Below are 18,942 nucleotides of genomic sequence, written 5' to 3' on the forward strand. Positions count from 1 at the left end.
CCTTAGTAGCTGGGACTACAGGCATGTGCTACGACACCTGGCTAATTTTTGTATTTTTAGGAGAGACAGGGTTTCACCATGTTGGCCAGGCTGGTCTCTAACTCCTGACCTCAGGTGATCCTCCCCACTCAGCCTCTCAAAGTACTAAAATTACAGGCATGAGCCACCACATCTGGCCTCAATTGATATGAACTAGGGGAGGGAAAGGCAGGTGGATAATATTTCCCTGTTTGCTGATTAGGTGCTTGACAAGATTAGTAATGAATTCAGCTTGTTTTCTAAGTGACTAGTAAAGTCTTTTTATTTAGGTAGCTTCTAAATAGAAAACTGGGGTGAATTTTGTTAAGGTAATAATGCAAGAAGCTGGGGAAAGTCCTATGCCAGTTGTTAAGAGCAACTATAGGCTGAGTGCAGTGGCTTATACTTGTAATCCCAATATTTTGGGAGGTTCATGCAGGAGAATCACTTGACCCCGGGGGTTTGAGGCTGTAGTGAACTGTGATGGAGCCACTGCACTCTAGCCTGGGCAACAGAGCGAGACCCTATCTCCCCTCAAAAAAGTCAGGTTCAGAATAGAGACATTCTCCAATGCCATACGTTTTGTCATGGTGCCCCCACTTTGGTGAGCAGCAGAACATAAAATTCATAGGATAGGGACATTGTTTAATGCCATAAAACCCAGCACTTAAAATAATGCCTGACACCTCCATAGGTACTCAGTGTTTGTTGAATGAGTGTGAGTGAGTGAAGGGGAGGGAATGACAAAGTTTTGGCTGCGAAGCAAAGCTCATTGGTTTTGTGAGACTCAAAGAGTAGACTTCTCTAATATGATGATTATTTCCTGTCTCAAGATAAACTGACTGTTGGCAAGAGGAAACGAAATGAAGATGATGAGGTTCCAGTGGGGGTGGAGATGGCAGAGAATACTGACAACCCACTCAGATGCCCAGTCCGACTTTATGAGTTTTACCTGTCAAAATGGTAATCTTTCTCTGAACTAAATATAGTGCACTCAGAAGGCAGTTAACATATTTTGGATTTCAGATGCTTGAACATAGAAAAGTAGCTGGCCTGTGACTTTAGACAAGGATTTACCATGAATTTTTTCCCCATTGTCATATCTGTGTGGATTTTGAACCACAAAACAGATTACCTTGTCTTCATAATTATTTTATGAAAATTTCTTCAAAAGCAAGAATCACTGCTATTGTTTGATCTTTACAACTGTTGGACAACCTTTATGTGCTATCTGATCTGTGGTTACTTTGTTATTTGTATAGAAAAGAAATTTTGCTTTGCCAAAGCTACAATAGAAAAACAATTTTTAAGGAATTGAAATTTTTTAAGTAGTCCTTTTCTTAGAGAAACTTTGTGATTTTAGAGTTGTAAGATTTACACTAAAGCACTTTTTTCTGAAAAGAAATGTAATAGCTGCATTTGCCTCTTGATAATGTGTATTGAGTGCCCTTGGGGTTCATTCCAGGATATTGGGCACTTCCGATATGTGGTTCTTAGCCATAGTGTCATATGTGAGTTGACTTTTTTGTTGCTCTTAATAATGTTTGAAGTACTAAAGTTTGTGATTTATACTTTGTCTTATATTAACTTTTACTTACTTCCAATCCAATGTGATCTCAGTTTATTTCTTGGAGGAAATATTCCTGTAAACCTATTTATCCTTGTGGATACATTACTTTCCCCATTGTGAGTCACAGTGGAGAAAAGTTGAGAGCCATATTAGGTTGGTGCAAAAGTAGTTTGCCTCAATTTTTAATTTTTTTTTAAATGGCAAAAACCACAGTTTACTTAAGAATAGTACATATTTCCTATAGTCTCTGATTTGTAATTTTTTTTCCTTTTTTTCGCCCCTGTGGATAGTTCTGAAAGTGTGAAGCAGAGGAATGATGTGTTTTACCTTCAACCTGAGCGCTCCTGCGTCCCGAATAGCCCTATGTGGTACTCCACATTCCCGATAGACCCTGGAACCCTGGACACCATGTTAACACGTATTCTCATGGTGAGGGAGGTACATGAAGAACTTGCCAAAGCCAAATCTGAAGACTCTGATGTTGAATTATCAGATTAAAATGGAAGTGAGGTTCTTATTTTCATACATATTGGTATGCACCAAACTGTGAATGCATCCAGCTGTTGGAAAATGATGTATAAGTCCAAGTCTTCTTGACTTGACTATAAGATCATGGAAAACAGATGACTTGTGAACCCCACAGTGTGGATGTACAGATGGAAATTGAAGGAAAGAATATGAACTGAGAAATGTTCTTTGGCAGTGATATAGTTCTTAGACATCTTCAGAATGACTAATTTCTCCGAGTGGTGCATAATCTTATTTTGTTTGGGAGTAACAAATTGTGGAATATTTTTAAGGAAAACTGTTGTATAAAACTCTACCATAGTAACCTTAGACCTTAGAAAGGTAGCTTTGGAGTGAAACCTTGGCTGCAGTAGGCTACTTGGGCAAGCCCTCCGTAAAAGTCAGAGGAGATACCAGTACAGAGCTAAGACTGACATCAAATGAGGACTGTGGGACCCAGATTTAAAGACCCAATAAAAATACTCATCTTTTTAAAACAGATAGTGAAGTGGTCTTGATTGATTTTGATTTTCACTGCCAAGCCAATCATGTGAAGGACAGAAACTTTTGCCATGGGCCCCTCACATCAGGGAAAATGACCTTCACTGCCGTTATAATGTGTCCCTTTCATTTTCTGGGTCAAGTTTTCTCTGCGGTGGGTCTGGATGTGAGTAAACTAAGGTAAAGGGGATGATATTCCACAAGCTAGTTATGCACACAGAAAATCTGTGGAGCCTGTCAGACCCCAAGTGTCTTGAAATGTTTGTAGAAACCCACTAAAATGCCCACTTCTCTGGGTGTGGGCCTGTATTGCTGCTGTCTCACAGCCTGAGCTGTGGCACACAGAAATGGGGGTTCTTTTTTTATTTTCATTTTTTCCCCAGTGGCAGCTTTTCTCCCATTGTTTTACCTTCCTGTTTCCCAAACAATTCCTCTTATTTTGTCTTTTGCACCAGTTTCTGGAGGCCCTTGTCATATCAAAAAGAATAGTCTGTTTCGTTACTCTGGCAAACCTGTGAGTGATTCCACAAAGATACAGTATTACTTAGCTATCTGAATTATGGTAGAAAAGGTCCTAGTATGTTCCTATATAAAGCATTTGGAAGATGACCTTGTTGCCCTATGAAACTTGAAAATAGGGATTCTGGGGATAGGATACAAAGACATTGTCTTGCATATCCATAAGCGGGTCTTCTGAGAGCATTATTCCAAACTCTAGCTGTTTTAGTAATTCTATGAGGATTGCAAGTCATAGGTGTGTGTGGCATATCAGTTCATCTCCCTCATCTCCATTCTCAGTTTCTTCCCCACAAAATTTTGAATCAAAGGTTTTATGATGTTTGCCAATTTAGCTAAGGTTAATTTGACGCTATGATAAAACTGAGAGATGTCAAAAAGCCTCTTAGAAATTTTAATCTTGAAAGACTTTTCAGGTTATCTCATTTTTTAGGGGGGGGTGACAGGTGTATTTTTTTTTTAACAAATGAAAGGCATTTAAGTAAAATTTAAAAAGTAGGCCCTTTGACATTGTGTACTTGATGGTTCTGTCCCTCTGCCTGTAACAGATCTCATTTTTGTTACCAAGAACTGTATGAAAGAAGTAAATCTGCCCCGATTCTGTATGATTAATTCCATCTGTGTTTGTCATTTCTGACTGGAAAACTTCTTACTTCCATACCGTGTTTGATATGGAGGACAAATAATTGGATTGTCTGATGAGTCTGCCAATAAACTGTCCAGAAACAGCAGGTGTAATAGTCCCCACTATACGAATTTTACGGTTTGTATAAACACTAACATTTTCCCCTTCTGTAGTTGTATGAAAAAACAAATATTGTTAGCATAGTAGATAAATTGTTACGAAATACCAGAAAGAAAAAAATCTGTATCTTTTAACTGAGAACAGCCAATACTCAGATAAATGACTGTATCAGGATTTCATTTGCATGTTAGTCCACAGAGTTGCCCAGAACCCTAAATTTATTCATAAGAGAAAATATTGATTAATTATTGGTCATTCCTCATAAGTGTAGCTGTTGATGTGTGCGTCTGATTATTGCTTTTTTAATTTCACGAAAATTGTGTAAAATTAATTTTTTTTTTTCCAGGGGAGAAAAAAACATCAAACAAAAAAATCTAAATCATCCTTTCTGTTCTTTTTTGTTTTTTAACCACTTTTAGGTTTTCCCCTTGCAGAAACCACAGAAATATTCCCTTAGAATAAAATAGTATATTTGTATTTGATGGGTGAGTTCTTTTTCTTTATGTCTTGAAAGAATTTGAAGTCTTTTTTTCTGATTGACCTTATTGGTATGACCTAACAGTTAGTAAATTTACAAAGAGAGCAGTTTCTAAGAAGGCAATTTTTTAAAAACATAGTCAAGTAAACATATTCTTTCATTGCAAATTCTTTTGTTTCCTTTTTTTCATCAAAAGACTTGTTCCCATTTTTGGCTAATTTACTGACTATATTCAAAGTCCCAACAGGTAGAAATATCAGATATCATTTATGCATATCATTTCAGGCAAACCTTTTTGAGATTTACAAAGCTTGCATCAGATCAACTTTAATGAAATTGTAAGATTAGAATAAACAATATGTTCATTTTTAAGTATAAAGATATGTTTAAAACGGGAATGTAAGACTAAATAGCATTTTCCTTCAACCTTAGAATTGTCTTGGTATTATGCAGGTGTTATTTCAGATTCCATAATGGCTTTCTACCTACCTGCCTGTGGCATTCCTAAATTCATAAAACAAGTTTTCCCCAAAAATCTAATGTAAAATGAATTTCTATCAATGAATCTCTTTTCTTTAAATTCAGAATTTAATTTTCCATATGAATAAACAGTTCTCCTAGGGTACTGAGTTGAAATTTTAGGAAAGAAGCAATAATACCCTGAACTCCTCTAGACTAGTACTTGTCTATTACCATACTTTGCTATCACAATTGAAGAGAATAGTGATTGAGAGGCATCGTTACATAGTAGAAACATCATAGACTTTGGAGCCTAGTGTTTCTACTTACTGGTTGTATAACTTTAGGTAAATTACTTAACCTCTGTGTGCCTCACTTTTCTCATCTATAAAGTGTTTGTAACTTTCTTATTAAGTTGTGCCTGGCACATGCTAGGCTTTCAAATATCAGATATTTTTTATTACAATATATACAGATTTCCTGGCCCATACTAACACTTCAAATACATGTTAATTCCCACACTACAGTCTGAATTTTCACTAAGTTAAGCACTTTGGATTTTGCAAAACAGAATACTCTATATAACTAATTCTACATAGTTGAATCAAATAAAATTACAAATTCTTCACTTGTGCTTAGGGAAGAAATGCATATCAGTAGTAGTCAACATCACAGAAATCCATGGATGTTTTCACTACATTGAAAAAGGGGGCCAGGTACAGTGGCTCACACCTGTGATCCCAGCACTTTGGGAGGCCGAGGTGGATGGATCACTTGAGGTCAGAAGTTCGAGACCAGCCTGACCAACATGGTAAAACTCTGTCTCTACTAAAAATACAAAAATTAGCTGGGCGTGGTAGCGGGCGCCTGTAATCCCAGCTGCTCCGGAGGCTGAGGCAGGAAAATCACTTGAACCCAGGAGGCGGAGGTTGCAGTGAGCCAAGATTGCGCCACTGCACTGTCCAGCCTGGGCAACAGAGTGAGACTCCATCTCAAAAAAAAGTGGGGGGGAAGAAATGCATGTATATCAGTATGTATAGGAAGATCATGTGATAGAGTTTATTAGCTTTTTGGTTTTGTTTATTTGTTTGTTTGTTTTTTGAGACAGAGTCTCCATTGCTCAGGCTGGAGTCCAGTGGCGCTATCTCAGCTCACTGCAACCTCTGCCTCCTGGGTTCTGGCGATTCTCCTGCCTCAGCCTCCTGAGTAACTGGGATTACAGGTGTATGCCACCACACCAGACTAGTTTTTGTATTTTTAGTAGAGACAGTGTTTTGCCATGTTGGCTAGGCTGGTCTTGAACTCCTGACCTCAAGTGATCCACCAACACTGGCCTCCCAAACTGCTGGGATTACAGGCGTGAGCCACCATGGCTGGCCAATATTTCTTTTTTTTTTTTGAGATGGAGTCTCACTCTGTTGCCCAGACTGGAGTGCAGTGGCTCTATCTTGGCTCACTGCAGCCTCCGCCTCCCAGGTTCAAGAGATTCTCCTGCCTCCGCCTCCTGAGTAGCTGGGACTATAGGTGTGCACAACCGTACCCAACTAATTTTTGTATTTGATGGGGTTTCACCATGTTGGCCAGGCTGGTCTCGAACTCCTGACCTCAGGTGATCTGTTCACCTCAGCCTCTCAAAGTGCTAAGATTACAGGCATGAGCCACCGCACATGGCCTATCTATATTTCTTTACTTTGCATATGAATGCCACGTCATAAATTTATTTTTTAATTGGGAGAAAAACACTAAATCTATGAAACATCTTTGACTTGTTACATATGTCATCAGTTTGGGAACAAGACAGCCGTACAACAGCAGTCTCCCCACACTTCACTTCATTAACAGAACCGCTCCTTCCCCACAAGTTTTAGCTAGGCAGTGGCTCCCTTAGTAAAAAGCGTATTTTCCAGGCCACCTTGTAATTAGGGGTGACCATAGGATGGCATTTTGACCGATGGCATGGAAGCAGAAGTGAGCTCACACCTCCCAGGCCACATTCCTGAAAGGAAACGCATGCTGGTCTCGTTTTCCCTTTCCCGTGAACTGAAACATGAATGTGTCATGACAGGCCAGTTTTGTCCATGTGGGAAAGGGCAGCATACCAGAACATTAACCTCACGAACAGAGTCACCTGTCTCTCCTGGTCTGCCTGCTAGCTCAGACCTTCATATAAGAGAGAAACTTTCCGTTTTATTTAAGTCATTTTTTTAATTTTGCTCTTTTAGAGTAGTCAAACCGGTATCCTAACTAATACACCCACAATACCCACTGTCATATTACTGCTAAACAGAACTGGAACTTCCGATCACAACAAAAAAATTATCAATACTGGAAGGTGAGAAAACACATTTTATTTGTTGTGGTTTTGTTGTTTTTGACGCTGAGTTTTGCTCTTGTTGCCCAGACTGGAGTGCAATGGCATGATCTCCGCTTATTGCAACCTCCGCCTCTCGTGTTCAAGCAATTCTGCGTCAGCCTCTCAAGTAGCTGGGATTACAGGTATGTGCCACCACGCCCAGCTAATTTTGTATTTTTAGTAGAGACGGGGTCTAACCAAGTTGGCCAGGCTAGTCTCAAACTCCTGATGTCAGGTGATCCACCCGCCTCGCCTTTCAAAGTGCTGGGATTACAGGCATGAACATCATGCCTGGCCAAGAAAACACATTTTTAAGTCATTTCCAGATGTTCAAGAACATATATAAGAAAGAAAAGAAACTCTTGAGTTCGGCCAGGCAAAGGTTGCAATGAGCTGAGATCGCCCCACTGCGCTTCAACCGGGACGACAGAGAGTGTCTCAAAAAAATAAAAATTATTTAGTAATTAATACACAAGACCCTTGTTTATTTTAATAGATGGTGTTGGGAAACTGGCTTTTTACATGAAAGAAACAGAATCCATCACTAACATCATGTACAAAGGTGGACTCTGGATATTGACCTAAGATGTAATTGTGAAAGGCAAAATTACAAAATTAATAGAAAACATGGGAGAACATTGTTGTGATCTAGGATAGGGATAAATAAGCTTCTTAAATAAAATCCCCAAAGCACAAACCATATGGGGAAAACGAAAAAGATTGATTTTATTATATCAGAATGTTCAATGAAGGATAAAGAGGACATAAATGACAGGGTGAAAATCCTCAGAATGTTTAAAACCACCAATGGATTTATATCTAAAATATACAAAAAACAGCTGAATCATAAAGATGAACAAAGGATAATGAAAAGATAGTTAGTTCATAGAAGAATAGCCCAAAAGGATAAGTACACCAAGAGAGACATTTACAGAGCTGTCACTCTACACCCTTAAGATTGACCAAAATGGGAGAAATAAAACGCCATGTGTTGCTAATGTAGGAATGTAAGGCACATTGCTACACTTGCTACACAGGACCTGCATGCTCATTCTGGAAAGCAATCTTAGACGCTCAACTTGAAGAAGTCTGATAGCTTTAAAATAAGAGATTCCCGACCCCGTTAAGTAAAAGATGAACATTATCAAATGCCTTTTTTCTGTCTATGTAATCATGTAATTTTTTATCTTTATTCATTCAGCAAAATACATTGGTGGATTTTTCTGATATTGAGCAGTCCTTACGTTTCCTTGATTAAACCCTAATTGATCCTGATGTATGATATAAATAACATTAATACATATATACATACACATGTCACATGTATATATGTATACATACATATATACACACGATTAGATTAAATAACCTTTATCAATAACATTACCTTCTATTCCTAGTTTGCTGTTTTTAATTATAAATAAGTTGAATTTATCAAATGCTTTTTTTTTTGCATCCACTGTAATAGTCAAATCTTAATTTTTCTGCCTTGATGATATTGATTTCACTTGTAACTATAGATGCAAAAATAACAAAAAAAAACTAAATATTAGCTAGCCAACCTAACTGTGCATGTGTATTTCATACAAGTGAAATCTTAATTTTATTTATCTCTTGATTCTGGTGTTTTATTTTGTCCCCTAAGGGGAGGGGAAGCCTTTGCCTTTTTTTTTTTTTCTTTGAGATGGAGTCTGGCTCTGTCGCCAGACTGGAATGCAATGGCGCAATCTTGGCTCACTGCAACCTTTGCCTCCCGGGTTCAAGCAATTCTCTTGCCTCAACTTCGCCAGTAGTGAGTAGTTGGGACTACAGGCATGTTCCACCATGCCCAGCTAATTTTTATTTAATTTATTATATATATATATATATTTTGAGATGGAGTCTTACTCGGTTACCCAGGCTGGAGTGCAGTGGCGCAGTCTCAGAGGCTCACTGCAACTTCTGCCCCCCGGGTTCAAGCGATTCTTCTACCTCAGCTTCCTGAGTAGCTAGGGCTACAGGCACCCGCCACCATACACGGCCAATTTTTGTATTTTTAGTAGAGATGGGGATTCACCATATTGGCTAGGCTGGTCTCGAACTCCTGACCTCATGATCCACCCACCTCAGCCTCCCAAAGTGCTGGGATTACAGGTGTGAGGTACTGCACCTGGCTGCCTTTTTTATTTACTTAATGCCCACTCGTCTACTCAAGTTTTTAATGTCTTGCCAATTTGAATTTTAACTTCCTCATTTTCATCTGTATGTTCAGGTTTATTAACATATAGTTCATAATTATTTCCTTTTTAAATTTTATATTGTGTTTGCATCTTCTCATTTTCTTGGTCATTCTTAACCTTTTCAAAGAACCAGCATTTGGCTATGTCAGTCTTATTTATTTCATGTATTTCTGATTTTATTACTAACTTCTTCTCTTTTCTTGTTTTTTCTTTTTTTCTGGTTGTTTATTCTTTAAATGATTGAATTGAATGATTGCTTCATTCATTGTTAATCTTTCTTGTTTCCTGAAAATAATTTCAAATCTACAACTTTTTCTTCTCAGTACTGCTTTAGGTGCGTTTTCAGATTCAGACATAATGATATGATCCTCATTCTAAGTGTTTTCTCATTTCCTTTTCTTACCCAAGTGTTTATCCATCCTCCCTTTGCCTGCTAGCAGTCTTGTCAGTTTTCAGGCTGTGTTTGAGGTATACTAATACTTACAATATTTACATTTTTTTGTTTCATTGTTCTTTCTTATCTGTATGTAATATCCCACCTTTTTTCTTTTCTGCATTGAATTCTGTTTTATCAGATACTGTAAATCTTGCTCCTCCAGTTTCTCTTGGTTAATATTTACCTGTTTTTTTCCCTATCTTTTTTGTCCTATAACTGTTAGATTATTTAAAAATTTTTATATTGAGAGTCTTTGTTATTTTTTATTCATTTATATATATTATTATAGACTCTTAGGTTTCTATCTTATTCAGTAGGTTGTAATCTCCTGCTCATTTATTTTGATACTCAAATTGTCATATATTTGACCAACGGAAGCCTCTTGTAGCTGGCTTTTATGTCCTTCTGATATGTTCCTGTCCTTTTTTCAGCATTTCTTCACTTAAGATATTACAGGATTTTGTGGTACTTTTTTGGAATCAGCCATTTCGCTGTAGAGCCATAATGCCTTAGCACTTGGTGTGCTCATTGCTGCTTTGGTAAAATTGCTTCTGTGCCCTCTCAGTGGGTAGAGCAACCAATCAATCAATAAATATACACACATATTCATGTATAGCTATAGTTTGTTTGTTTAAACCTGTGAGTTGATTCCAGTTTTTACAATTTCAGTTCAGTATCTCAGGATTATTTGCAGCCTTCTCTCCCTTTCTACATTCATAATCCTTTCTCAAAGAGTGAGAAACCTGGCTCCCATTATCCTCAATATATGTACTTATTTTCTCAAAGAGGAACTTGTTTGCACAGTGTAATTCATCTCCCAACCATTCCAGCCGCCTGCTGCCCCTCTTACCCTGCTGCTGGGCTGTGGCTGCCTCACCACGGGCACGTGCTTCCATGGTTTGAGGAGGCCTTCACCTCCTCAGAGGCCACTGTCTCCATGCAGGGAGGGCAGTGGAGATCGGAAAGAGGCGAGAGTCCTGTCTGGTGTTAATATGTAAACACCTTAAACTTAATTACGGCTTATAGAACTTATTTCTGCTGGGGTTTTTTCCCCACAGTTTCTGTTTACTGAACTTTTTGTTTTATCCCCTTGCTTCCCACTGAGTAACAATGTTTTTTCTACCTGTTTAAAAAAGTAATACATTCTACTTTTATTGATACTACTCTTTTTTTTTTTTTTTTTTTTTGAGACAGAGTCTTGCTCTGTCACCCAGGCTGGAGTTCAATGTTGCGGTCTCAGCTCACTGCAACCTCTGCCTCCCAGGTTCAAGCGATACTCCTGTTTCACCCTCCCAAGTAGCTGGGACTATAGACACCCACCACCCATGGTGGCTAATTTTTGTATTTTTTAGTAGAGACGGAGTTTCACCCTATCGGTCAGGCTGGTCTCAAACTCCTGACCTTGCGATCCCCCCACCTCAGCCTTTCAAAATGCTGAGATTACTGGCGTGAGCCACTGCGCCTGGCCAAAATGTGAAGCTAGTCAAACGTGGTTGTTGGGGGAGACAATGTTAACCCACAACACTTAGATCAACATACTAATCATGTTTGTTTACCCCTGTTGGTTTCTTTAACTTACCGTCTAATCTCCTAGTAAGACTTTGTTAGTCTCTTAGGTTCCTTTGGTCTTGCCCACTCTTACTTACATGTTAATTATTTTATTATGTACTGTTTTTTTCCTTTTAGTCCTGTTTCAGACTACAAATTTTGCCAGAGTATTTGCTCACCATCACTTCCCATCTCTCTTCCCATGTCTAAATTAATTTTCTATATTTGACCACTTCTTCCAAGAATATTTTCTAAATGGGTCTTTTGTGAAAAAGTTACTGAAGCCTTATGTTCCTGAGATTTTTTTTTTTTTGAGACAAGGTGTTGCTCTGTCACCTAGGCTGGAGTTTAGTGGTATAATCATGGCTCACTGGAGCCTCTAACTCCTGGGCTCAAGCAGTCCTGCCTCAGCCTCCTGAGTAGCTGGGACTACAGGCGTGTGCTACCACATGCAACTAATTTTTAAAATTTTTATTTTGTAGAGATGGAATCTTGCTATATTGATCAGACTGGCTTCAAACTCCTGGCCTCAAGTGATCCTCCTGCCTCGGCCTCCTAAAGTGCTGGCATTACAGGCATGACGCTCCGTGCCTGGCCACGTGAGAATTTTTTTTTTATTACACCCAAGTTAGTGAGTTTGTCTTGATACACACTTTGAGGTCAAAGTTCTCTCCTTTAGCACTTTGAGAACATTATTCCTTTGTCTTTCTTCATCTGATACTGTTAAAAGCCTGATGTCCATCTAATTTGATCTGTTATTTCTCTGAGAGCTTTCAGAATCTCTTTTTTTAAGATGGAGTTTCGCTCTTGTTACCCAGAGCTGGAGTGCAATGGTGCGATCTCGGCTCACTGCAACCTCCACCTCCTTGGTTCAAGCAATTCTCCTGCCTCAGTTTCCCAAGTAGCTGGGACTACAGGCGCGTGCCACCATGCCCAGCTAATTTTTTGTATTTGTAATAAAGACGAGGTTTCACCATGTTGACCAGGATGGTCTCGATCTCTTGACCTCGTGATCCACCCGCCTCGGCCTCCCAAAGTGCTGGGATTATAGGCGTGAGCCACCGCGCCCGGCCCCGAATTTCTGCTTTTCTTATTGGTCTTAAATGTCTTTCACTACAATGTTCCTGCTTGTACAGTTTTCTTGCTAATAATTCTGTGAGTCCTTTGATCTTTCTTTAATAGTTCTGGGAAATGTATACTCATTATTTCTTCAAATATTTCCTCCACTTTTTTCTCCTTCCTTCTGGGACTCCCATTATTCAGATTAGACATTTCTGTCTCTGGACTTCTGTGTGTGTGTGTGGCGGTGTGGGGGGAGTGTGTTTCATCCTGCTTCTTTTGGTAGAGGCCTTCAGTATGATGCTCCAGCTCATGGACTCGTTGTGACATATATCTGTCCTATCCTATTTGTTATTTTTTTCCACCCTTAATATTTCTACTTGGGGCCAGGCACGGTGGTTCGTGCCTGTAATCCTAGCACTTTGGGAGGCCAAGTTGGGCAGATCACCTGAGGTCAGGAGTTTGAGACCAGCCTGGCCAACATGGTGAACCCCATCTCTACTAAAAATACAAAAATTAGCCGAGTGTAGTGGCACATGCCTGTAATCCCAGCTACTCAGGAGACTGAGGCAGGAGAATCACTTGAATCTGGGAGGCAGAGGTTGCGGTGAGCTGAGATCGTACCATTGCACTCCAGCCTGGGTGATAGAGTGAGACTCCATCTCATTAAAAAAAAAAAAATTTCTACTTAGTCCTTGTTCCCGTTTCAGATTGCTTACATTTCCCTGTTTACTGTGAATTCTAGTTTAGTTTGCTGTCTTTGGGGGCAGGGGCTTAGATTCATCAGGTGGCATTTGGTTATTTCAGCCTGTCAGCTCGTGTTCCTTCACAGCAGCAGCTTCTCTGTGGTATTTGTTGGTGAAGGGCCAAAGCCAGTCTCTACCCTGTCCTTCCCAGTGAGTTTAACAAGGGAAGTTCATGACCTCCAGGTACCTCACAGTTGCTGTTGTCCACTCCACCAGCAGTGTTCCAAGAGTTACCTTCAGACCTTTAGGAAGCAGCACTGTGAGGAGGCACAATTCCTGGTCATCCTCTGCCAGCCCTGAGGCTTTGGAGGGAACAAGGGCTGGGAGTTTCAGCCTTAAAAGCAGCTGCCCAGCCCACTCCTCCTTTCTCCCCAGCAGAGCTTTTGGGTTGCCCTGATAGTGTCCCATTGACATCAGTGACTTGACTGACTGTCCCATGTCCAGCAAGAACAGACATCTGCCTGATGCCCTACCTCCCCTCTGAGTTTATGATAACCTGCATCTTTTGGGGTTCCTACAGGATTTGTGGGAAGTTTTTGTTTGGTTTGTGGTGGTGGTGCCTCAGTTTATCTTAAGGTTGATTTTTCAGGAACGGAACCTGTAGCTTAGCTAGTTCACTGTCTTAATAGGATCCAAAGCCCCAGTGTGTCTTCTCTTGTCTTTTTATTTTCAGTCTTTCTATGTGATGTTTTAGGTGTCTGTCCTGTAAATAGGGATTTACAATTAAACCCAATCTGTTAAGCTGTGTTTTGTGGTAGTGGTTTTGTTAACATCCAATCTGAAAACTAATGCCTATTAAGTGGTCACATTTTTAATGCTGATTTTTTCCCCCTCCAGTCCTGATGATTGGTTGATTGGAATTTTTTTTCTTTCCTTGTCTGGTTTAGATGCTGTACATTCTAGTTCTGAATTTTTTAGTGGCTTTCTCAGTATTTGTAAGATGAATGCCTGACTTTCTAAAATCAGTATTCCATCATCCTATGGAAGGAGTAGGTTACCGTCATCACCCTGTCCCCATCTTATATGCTATAGTTCAGTATTTTCATTCTATCTCTTTATTCTCTCCCCAGGTAGTACTCCCTGGGAACTTCCTACGCCAGGTTTCATTGGAGGATTCGTGTGGGAGAAGCTGGCAGCGGCCAGATCTGCCATCTCCCTCCCCACCTTAACTGGCATTTTCCTTGAAGCCACCTCTGTCACATCCCTGGGCTGGTCAGACTGTCCCCCTCCCGGGCTCCTGGAACGTCTCCGCATGCCTGTGTCGATGTTTGTCAGGCTCTGTGTTCATCACGGGCACATTTTAAAGTGCATCCCTGTTCCTGTGGTAGAGACTAGGGATCGAATGATGGGTCAGTTGACATTGGTGGTTTTGAAATGCTGAAGTATTTATATTGCTTTCCCAAGTAAGAGTATGGTATTTAATATTTCCAAAGAGTACCATGTTTAAAAGTGCCCTTATGCTTTTAAGAGAGATAGCTTGGGGTTTCTGAGATAAGGTAGGAATAAAGTGGCGTGCACTAGTCGCTCCTGAGAACGGCCACGTTTATGGTTTCTGTGGTTTCGCTACTGCTGTTCCTTAATCACTGATGGGCACTTACGGATTATGGGTAGCAAGACAGGAACTGTTTCCATCTGAGGCTACTGATACTTGTGGGTTTTGTTTCTACGTAACAGAATCAGCATGAGAAGCTTCTGAGGCATTGACCACTCCCAGATCATGTAGCTCACCTACGATGTTAGAGGTAAGAGCGTTACAAAACAGAAGTTATGGCTCTAGCCTCATGAACTTGCAAGCAGGTTGGGGACAAAAGGCTGAGTGCTGCAAAGTGGCTGAAGGCACAGGAGTCATCAGCAGTCTTTAAATAGGGCCTCCGGTTTCAAAGGGAGAGGATTCTAGTCTCCTAGGATCCACTTGAAGAGAGGGGCATTACCTGGGAAAAAGCTTCAACTGCTCCAATGGGATGATACTTAGTATCTCTTTTAACGCTTTAGTTTATTTCACCAACTGCTAAATGCCAAGAAAAATCATGATTGGCTGGGCTTGGTGGCTCCCACCTGTAATCCCAGCACTTTCGGAGGCCAAGCTGGGTGGATCACCTGAGGTCAGGAGTTCAAGACCAGCCTGGCCAACATGGTGAAACCCTATCTCTACTAAAAGTACAAAAATTAGGCAGGCATGGTAGCCTGTGACTGTAATCCCAGCTACTGGGGAGGCTGAGGCAGGAGAATTGCTCGAACCTGGGAGGCGGAGGTTGCAGTGAGCAGAGATCGCATCACTGCACTCCAGCCTGGGCAACAGAGCAAGACTTTGTCTCAAAAAAAAAAAAGAAAAAAGAAAAAAATAATGATTGAATGATTGACAGGGTTCCCATGATCCGCTCCCCATTTGAGGCCCTAGGATCCACTTGAAGACAGGGACATTACCTGGGATAAAGCTTCAACTGCTCCAGTGGGATGGTACTTTAACTCTTTTAATGCTTTTAGTTTAACAACTAATGAATGCCAAAAGAAAATTCATGACTGTCAGACTGGGAGTCCAGGGTGACTCCAGGTGGTTACTGACATCGTTTTTTTGTTTTTTTTTTGAGATGGAATCTCACACTGTCGCCCAGGCTGTAGCGAGTGCAGTGGCATGATCTTGGCTCACTTCAATCTCCGCCTCCTGAGTTCAAGCAATTCTCCTGCCTCAGCCTCCCGAGTAACTGGGACTACAGTCACACGCCACCATACCCAGCTAATTTTTTTTGTATTTTTAGTAGAGATGGGGTTTCACCATGTTGGCCAGGATGGTCTCGATCTTCTGACCTCGTGATCCGCCCTCCTAGGCCTCCCAAAGTGCTGGGATTACAGGTGGGAGCCACCGCACCCGGCCGCTGACATCGTTTTTCTTAAGAGCACTGAGCCCTCTCAAAGATTGTGGGTGTGGGTGAGTCCCTGCAGATGACAAAGATTCTGACCTCCTCCAGATAGCCAGGACTCCAGTTGAGGAACACGAAATGCTGCAGCCACTTACAGCACAAAGTTTGGATTAAACCTTCTGTGCTAGATTTGTCCTGGCTCTTTTTAACACAAGATCATGGAAATGGGCATTTGAAGGTGTGTTCCGTTTTCTAGGCAACAAGCTATAGAAGCCGTTGAGATACTACTGTCAGCAGTCGGGGGAGACCACACATAAGGTCTAGGGACTGAAGTCTCTGATTGCTGGTTATTTCTCTCCAAGCCTTCAGCTTCCCAAACCACACACTCCAGCTACCCCACCCCTGCTCCAGATCCCTGAGCATGTTGCCTTGTCCTAAGGGAGGGTCTGAGATAGTATTTCCTGCTCTTCAGAAAAAGGACAGAAAGCATGTGGCCTAGAACTGAACGGCCAAGGCTGTGGCATGCCTCTGAGTCCTCTAGCTGACTCAGGCCCAGAGAGGCCGACGAGAAGTGAGCCTGGGCCCTACAATCTTAACATCACCTAATGGGGGATGGGGGATGCATGGCTAACACAGTAAGAGTTATTACTCTCATAACAATCCCCTGCCATTCTGGTGGGACAATGCTTCTCCGTGGTGGTTCGGGACCAGACTTCCTCCATCCTGTGTCTCCACCGTGACCTTAGAGTCTCCCGAGTGAACCTCTGCAGCTCACCAGCAGATAGAGGGAGGGACCAAAGTCTGCAATAGGCCTAAAGATGGAACACATCTCCTCTACCCATATGATGTAGAAGGCTAGAAACGTGGACAAGCTGTGTGTCCTGCACACAAAACCTAGTTTGGTGACCAGCTCATCTCTGCCACACCCAACTTGGGTGCCTGGGTGCTTTCCCTCCTTGTCTTCCCAAACTCATCAGTTTATAAGTTTTTTTATTTTTTTAAGACAGTCTCACTCTGTCACCCAGACTGGAGTGGAATGGTGTGATTTCAGCTCACTACAACTTCTCCCTCTGGGGTTCAAGTGATTCTCCTGCCTCAGCCTCCCAGGTAGCTGGGATCACAGGTATCCGCCATCATGCCCAGCTAATTTTGTATTTTTAGTAGAGAAGGGGTTTCACCATGTTGGCCAGGCTGGTCTCAAACTCCTGACCTCAAGTGATCCACCTGCCTCAGCCTCCCAAAGTGCTGGGATTACAGGCATGAGCCACTGTGCCTGGCCCAATTTGCAAGTCTTTTGGAGCTAAGTTACTAAGGGCTATCTTTCCACTTCTCGAGGGCACTATGCACAATTATCTGAGGAATTCATAAAAGACCAGTTAAGTATCTGAAAATGAAAATAGCATGGGGTTTAGGTTCCAGGCCACAGTAGTTCTGCTCAAGTTCCCCAGTTGATTCTAATATGCAGCCAGAGTAAGAAAGAACCAATAAAGAAGCACAACAATGTTGATTGATTAGAAGTGAGGGAAAAATAAAGCAGAGGAGGGAAGGCGAGAGTAGGGACTGCAGTCACCTGCCAAGCAGGTAGTTCTATATCTGCATGAAGAACTGCGGAAAAGGCTGGGCAACACCTGACCTTCCCATGAGAGGTAACTTTAATTTTGTTCCTTGTGACCAAAGGAGGCTAATCAACACCCTCCAATATCCAGCCTGAAAAAATCAGAGCACGCTCCAGGAGGGGGGTTTTACTTGTTTTGGCAGCACCTGGACAGTGTAGTGCACACCCCATCCAGGCCCTTTGTGGGGAGGCTTAGGAGTGGACAGCCACTGCCCATCCTAAGATCTTGGGTATTAGGCAGCCACCCCCAGTGCCAGCCACACACTGGGGCACAAGGGAAGTGGAAGCAGCTACAACAGCAGCCTGGGTTTGACCAGAGAACCTACAGGGGCCCTTAAACCAGTCAACACAAATTCCATGAAGGAGACGAGGGCCTGATCCTTGCTCCTCAAACCCTTTTCCAAGGGCTGATGGCTCCTTACTACACGCATCTTCTCTCTGCCTATTTTCAGAGACCTTGTCTCAGCATGTGTGAGGACCTCTTCAGCGCTTTCTTCTTGAAAAGCTGGAAGAAGCTGAAAGCTGGAAGAAGCGGGATCAGTCTTACCCTGATGTCCCTAAGCAGAAGGCCAAAGCTGCAGCCTTCCAGCCCTGGGGCGTTTGCTTGAAGTGTTGCCTCCTGGTGGCCAAGTTTCCTGTATGCACACAGTACCTAGTGGGGTTCAAGAAATGTGAGCTCTCCTTGGCCTTCTTTTCAACCATTCTAGAAAATGAGACTGGGAAGCCTTTGGCAAGGGTGGAGGAATGTTTACCAACCTGAATTTGATCAAGACAGGGATTCCCAAGCTCCTGGAATCGAGTGTTACTTCAGACAGGTTGCTCTGGGATGAGGAGTTGACAGGAACTGATGTGATAGCCTAGCCCTGCCTCATAAAACAATGTCAATTCCTGGGATTTTTGGTCATTTTTTTGGTGGGAAGAGTAGAGGATGAAAAGTTATTTTCGTCAACTCTGAAAATGACATTAAAAATATATCCTTCAGGTGGGACATGGTGGCTCATGCCTGTAATCCCAGCATTTTGGAGGCAAGGTGAGTGGACCACCTGAGGTCAGGAGTTCGAGATCGGCCTGGCCACACGACATGATGAAACCCTGCCTCTACTAAAAAGCAAAAAATTAGCCAGGCGTGGTGGCAGGCGCCTGTAATCCCAGCTACTTCGGGAGGCTGAGGCAGGGGACTTGCTTGAAAAAAATATATATATATACACACACACACACACACACATACATATATATTTTATATCTCTCTCTATATATCTATATCTCTCTCCTTCAGTGGGTTGTAGCTGAGATAAACAAGATGAAGAAAAGAAG

The 18,942-nt window shown here is 41.6% G+C and overlaps 1 protein-coding gene and 1 long non-coding RNA gene across 6 annotated transcripts in view; both read left to right on the forward strand.

The window, feature by feature from the left end:
- Positions 1 to 4,339, forward strand: part of ZMYM4 (zinc finger MYM-type containing 4) — a 155,129-nt gene extending 150,790 nt beyond the window's left edge. For all 5 annotated transcript variants that reach the window (XM_012439931.3, XM_021677160.2, XM_012439925.2 and 2 more), the window contains 2 exons: positions 852 to 981; positions 1,879 to 4,339. In XM_012439931.3, coding sequence (XP_012295354.1) covers positions 852 to 981; positions 1,879 to 2,086 — 338 coding nt within the window. In that variant the 3' untranslated portion in view covers positions 2,087 to 4,339. The remainder of the gene's footprint in view (positions 1 to 851; positions 982 to 1,878) is intronic.
- Positions 4,340 to 12,991: 8,652 nt separating this feature from the next.
- On the forward strand, positions 12,992 to 18,522 carry LOC105708538 (uncharacterized). The gene is made up of 2 exons (XR_010337770.1): positions 12,992 to 14,897; positions 15,744 to 18,522. It is a non-coding gene; the product is annotated as an uncharacterized LOC105708538 (long non-coding RNA).
- The last annotated feature ends 420 nt before the right edge of the window (positions 18,523 to 18,942 follow it).

This window comes from Aotus nancymaae, unplaced genomic scaffold (assembly GCF_030222135.1).
Source record: "Aotus nancymaae isolate 86718 unplaced genomic scaffold, 86718_ANA_hifiasm-v0.15.2.pri h1tg000053l, whole genome shotgun sequence".
In the NCBI taxonomy this organism is placed as follows: domain Eukaryota; kingdom Metazoa; phylum Chordata; class Mammalia; order Primates; family Aotidae; genus Aotus; species Aotus nancymaae.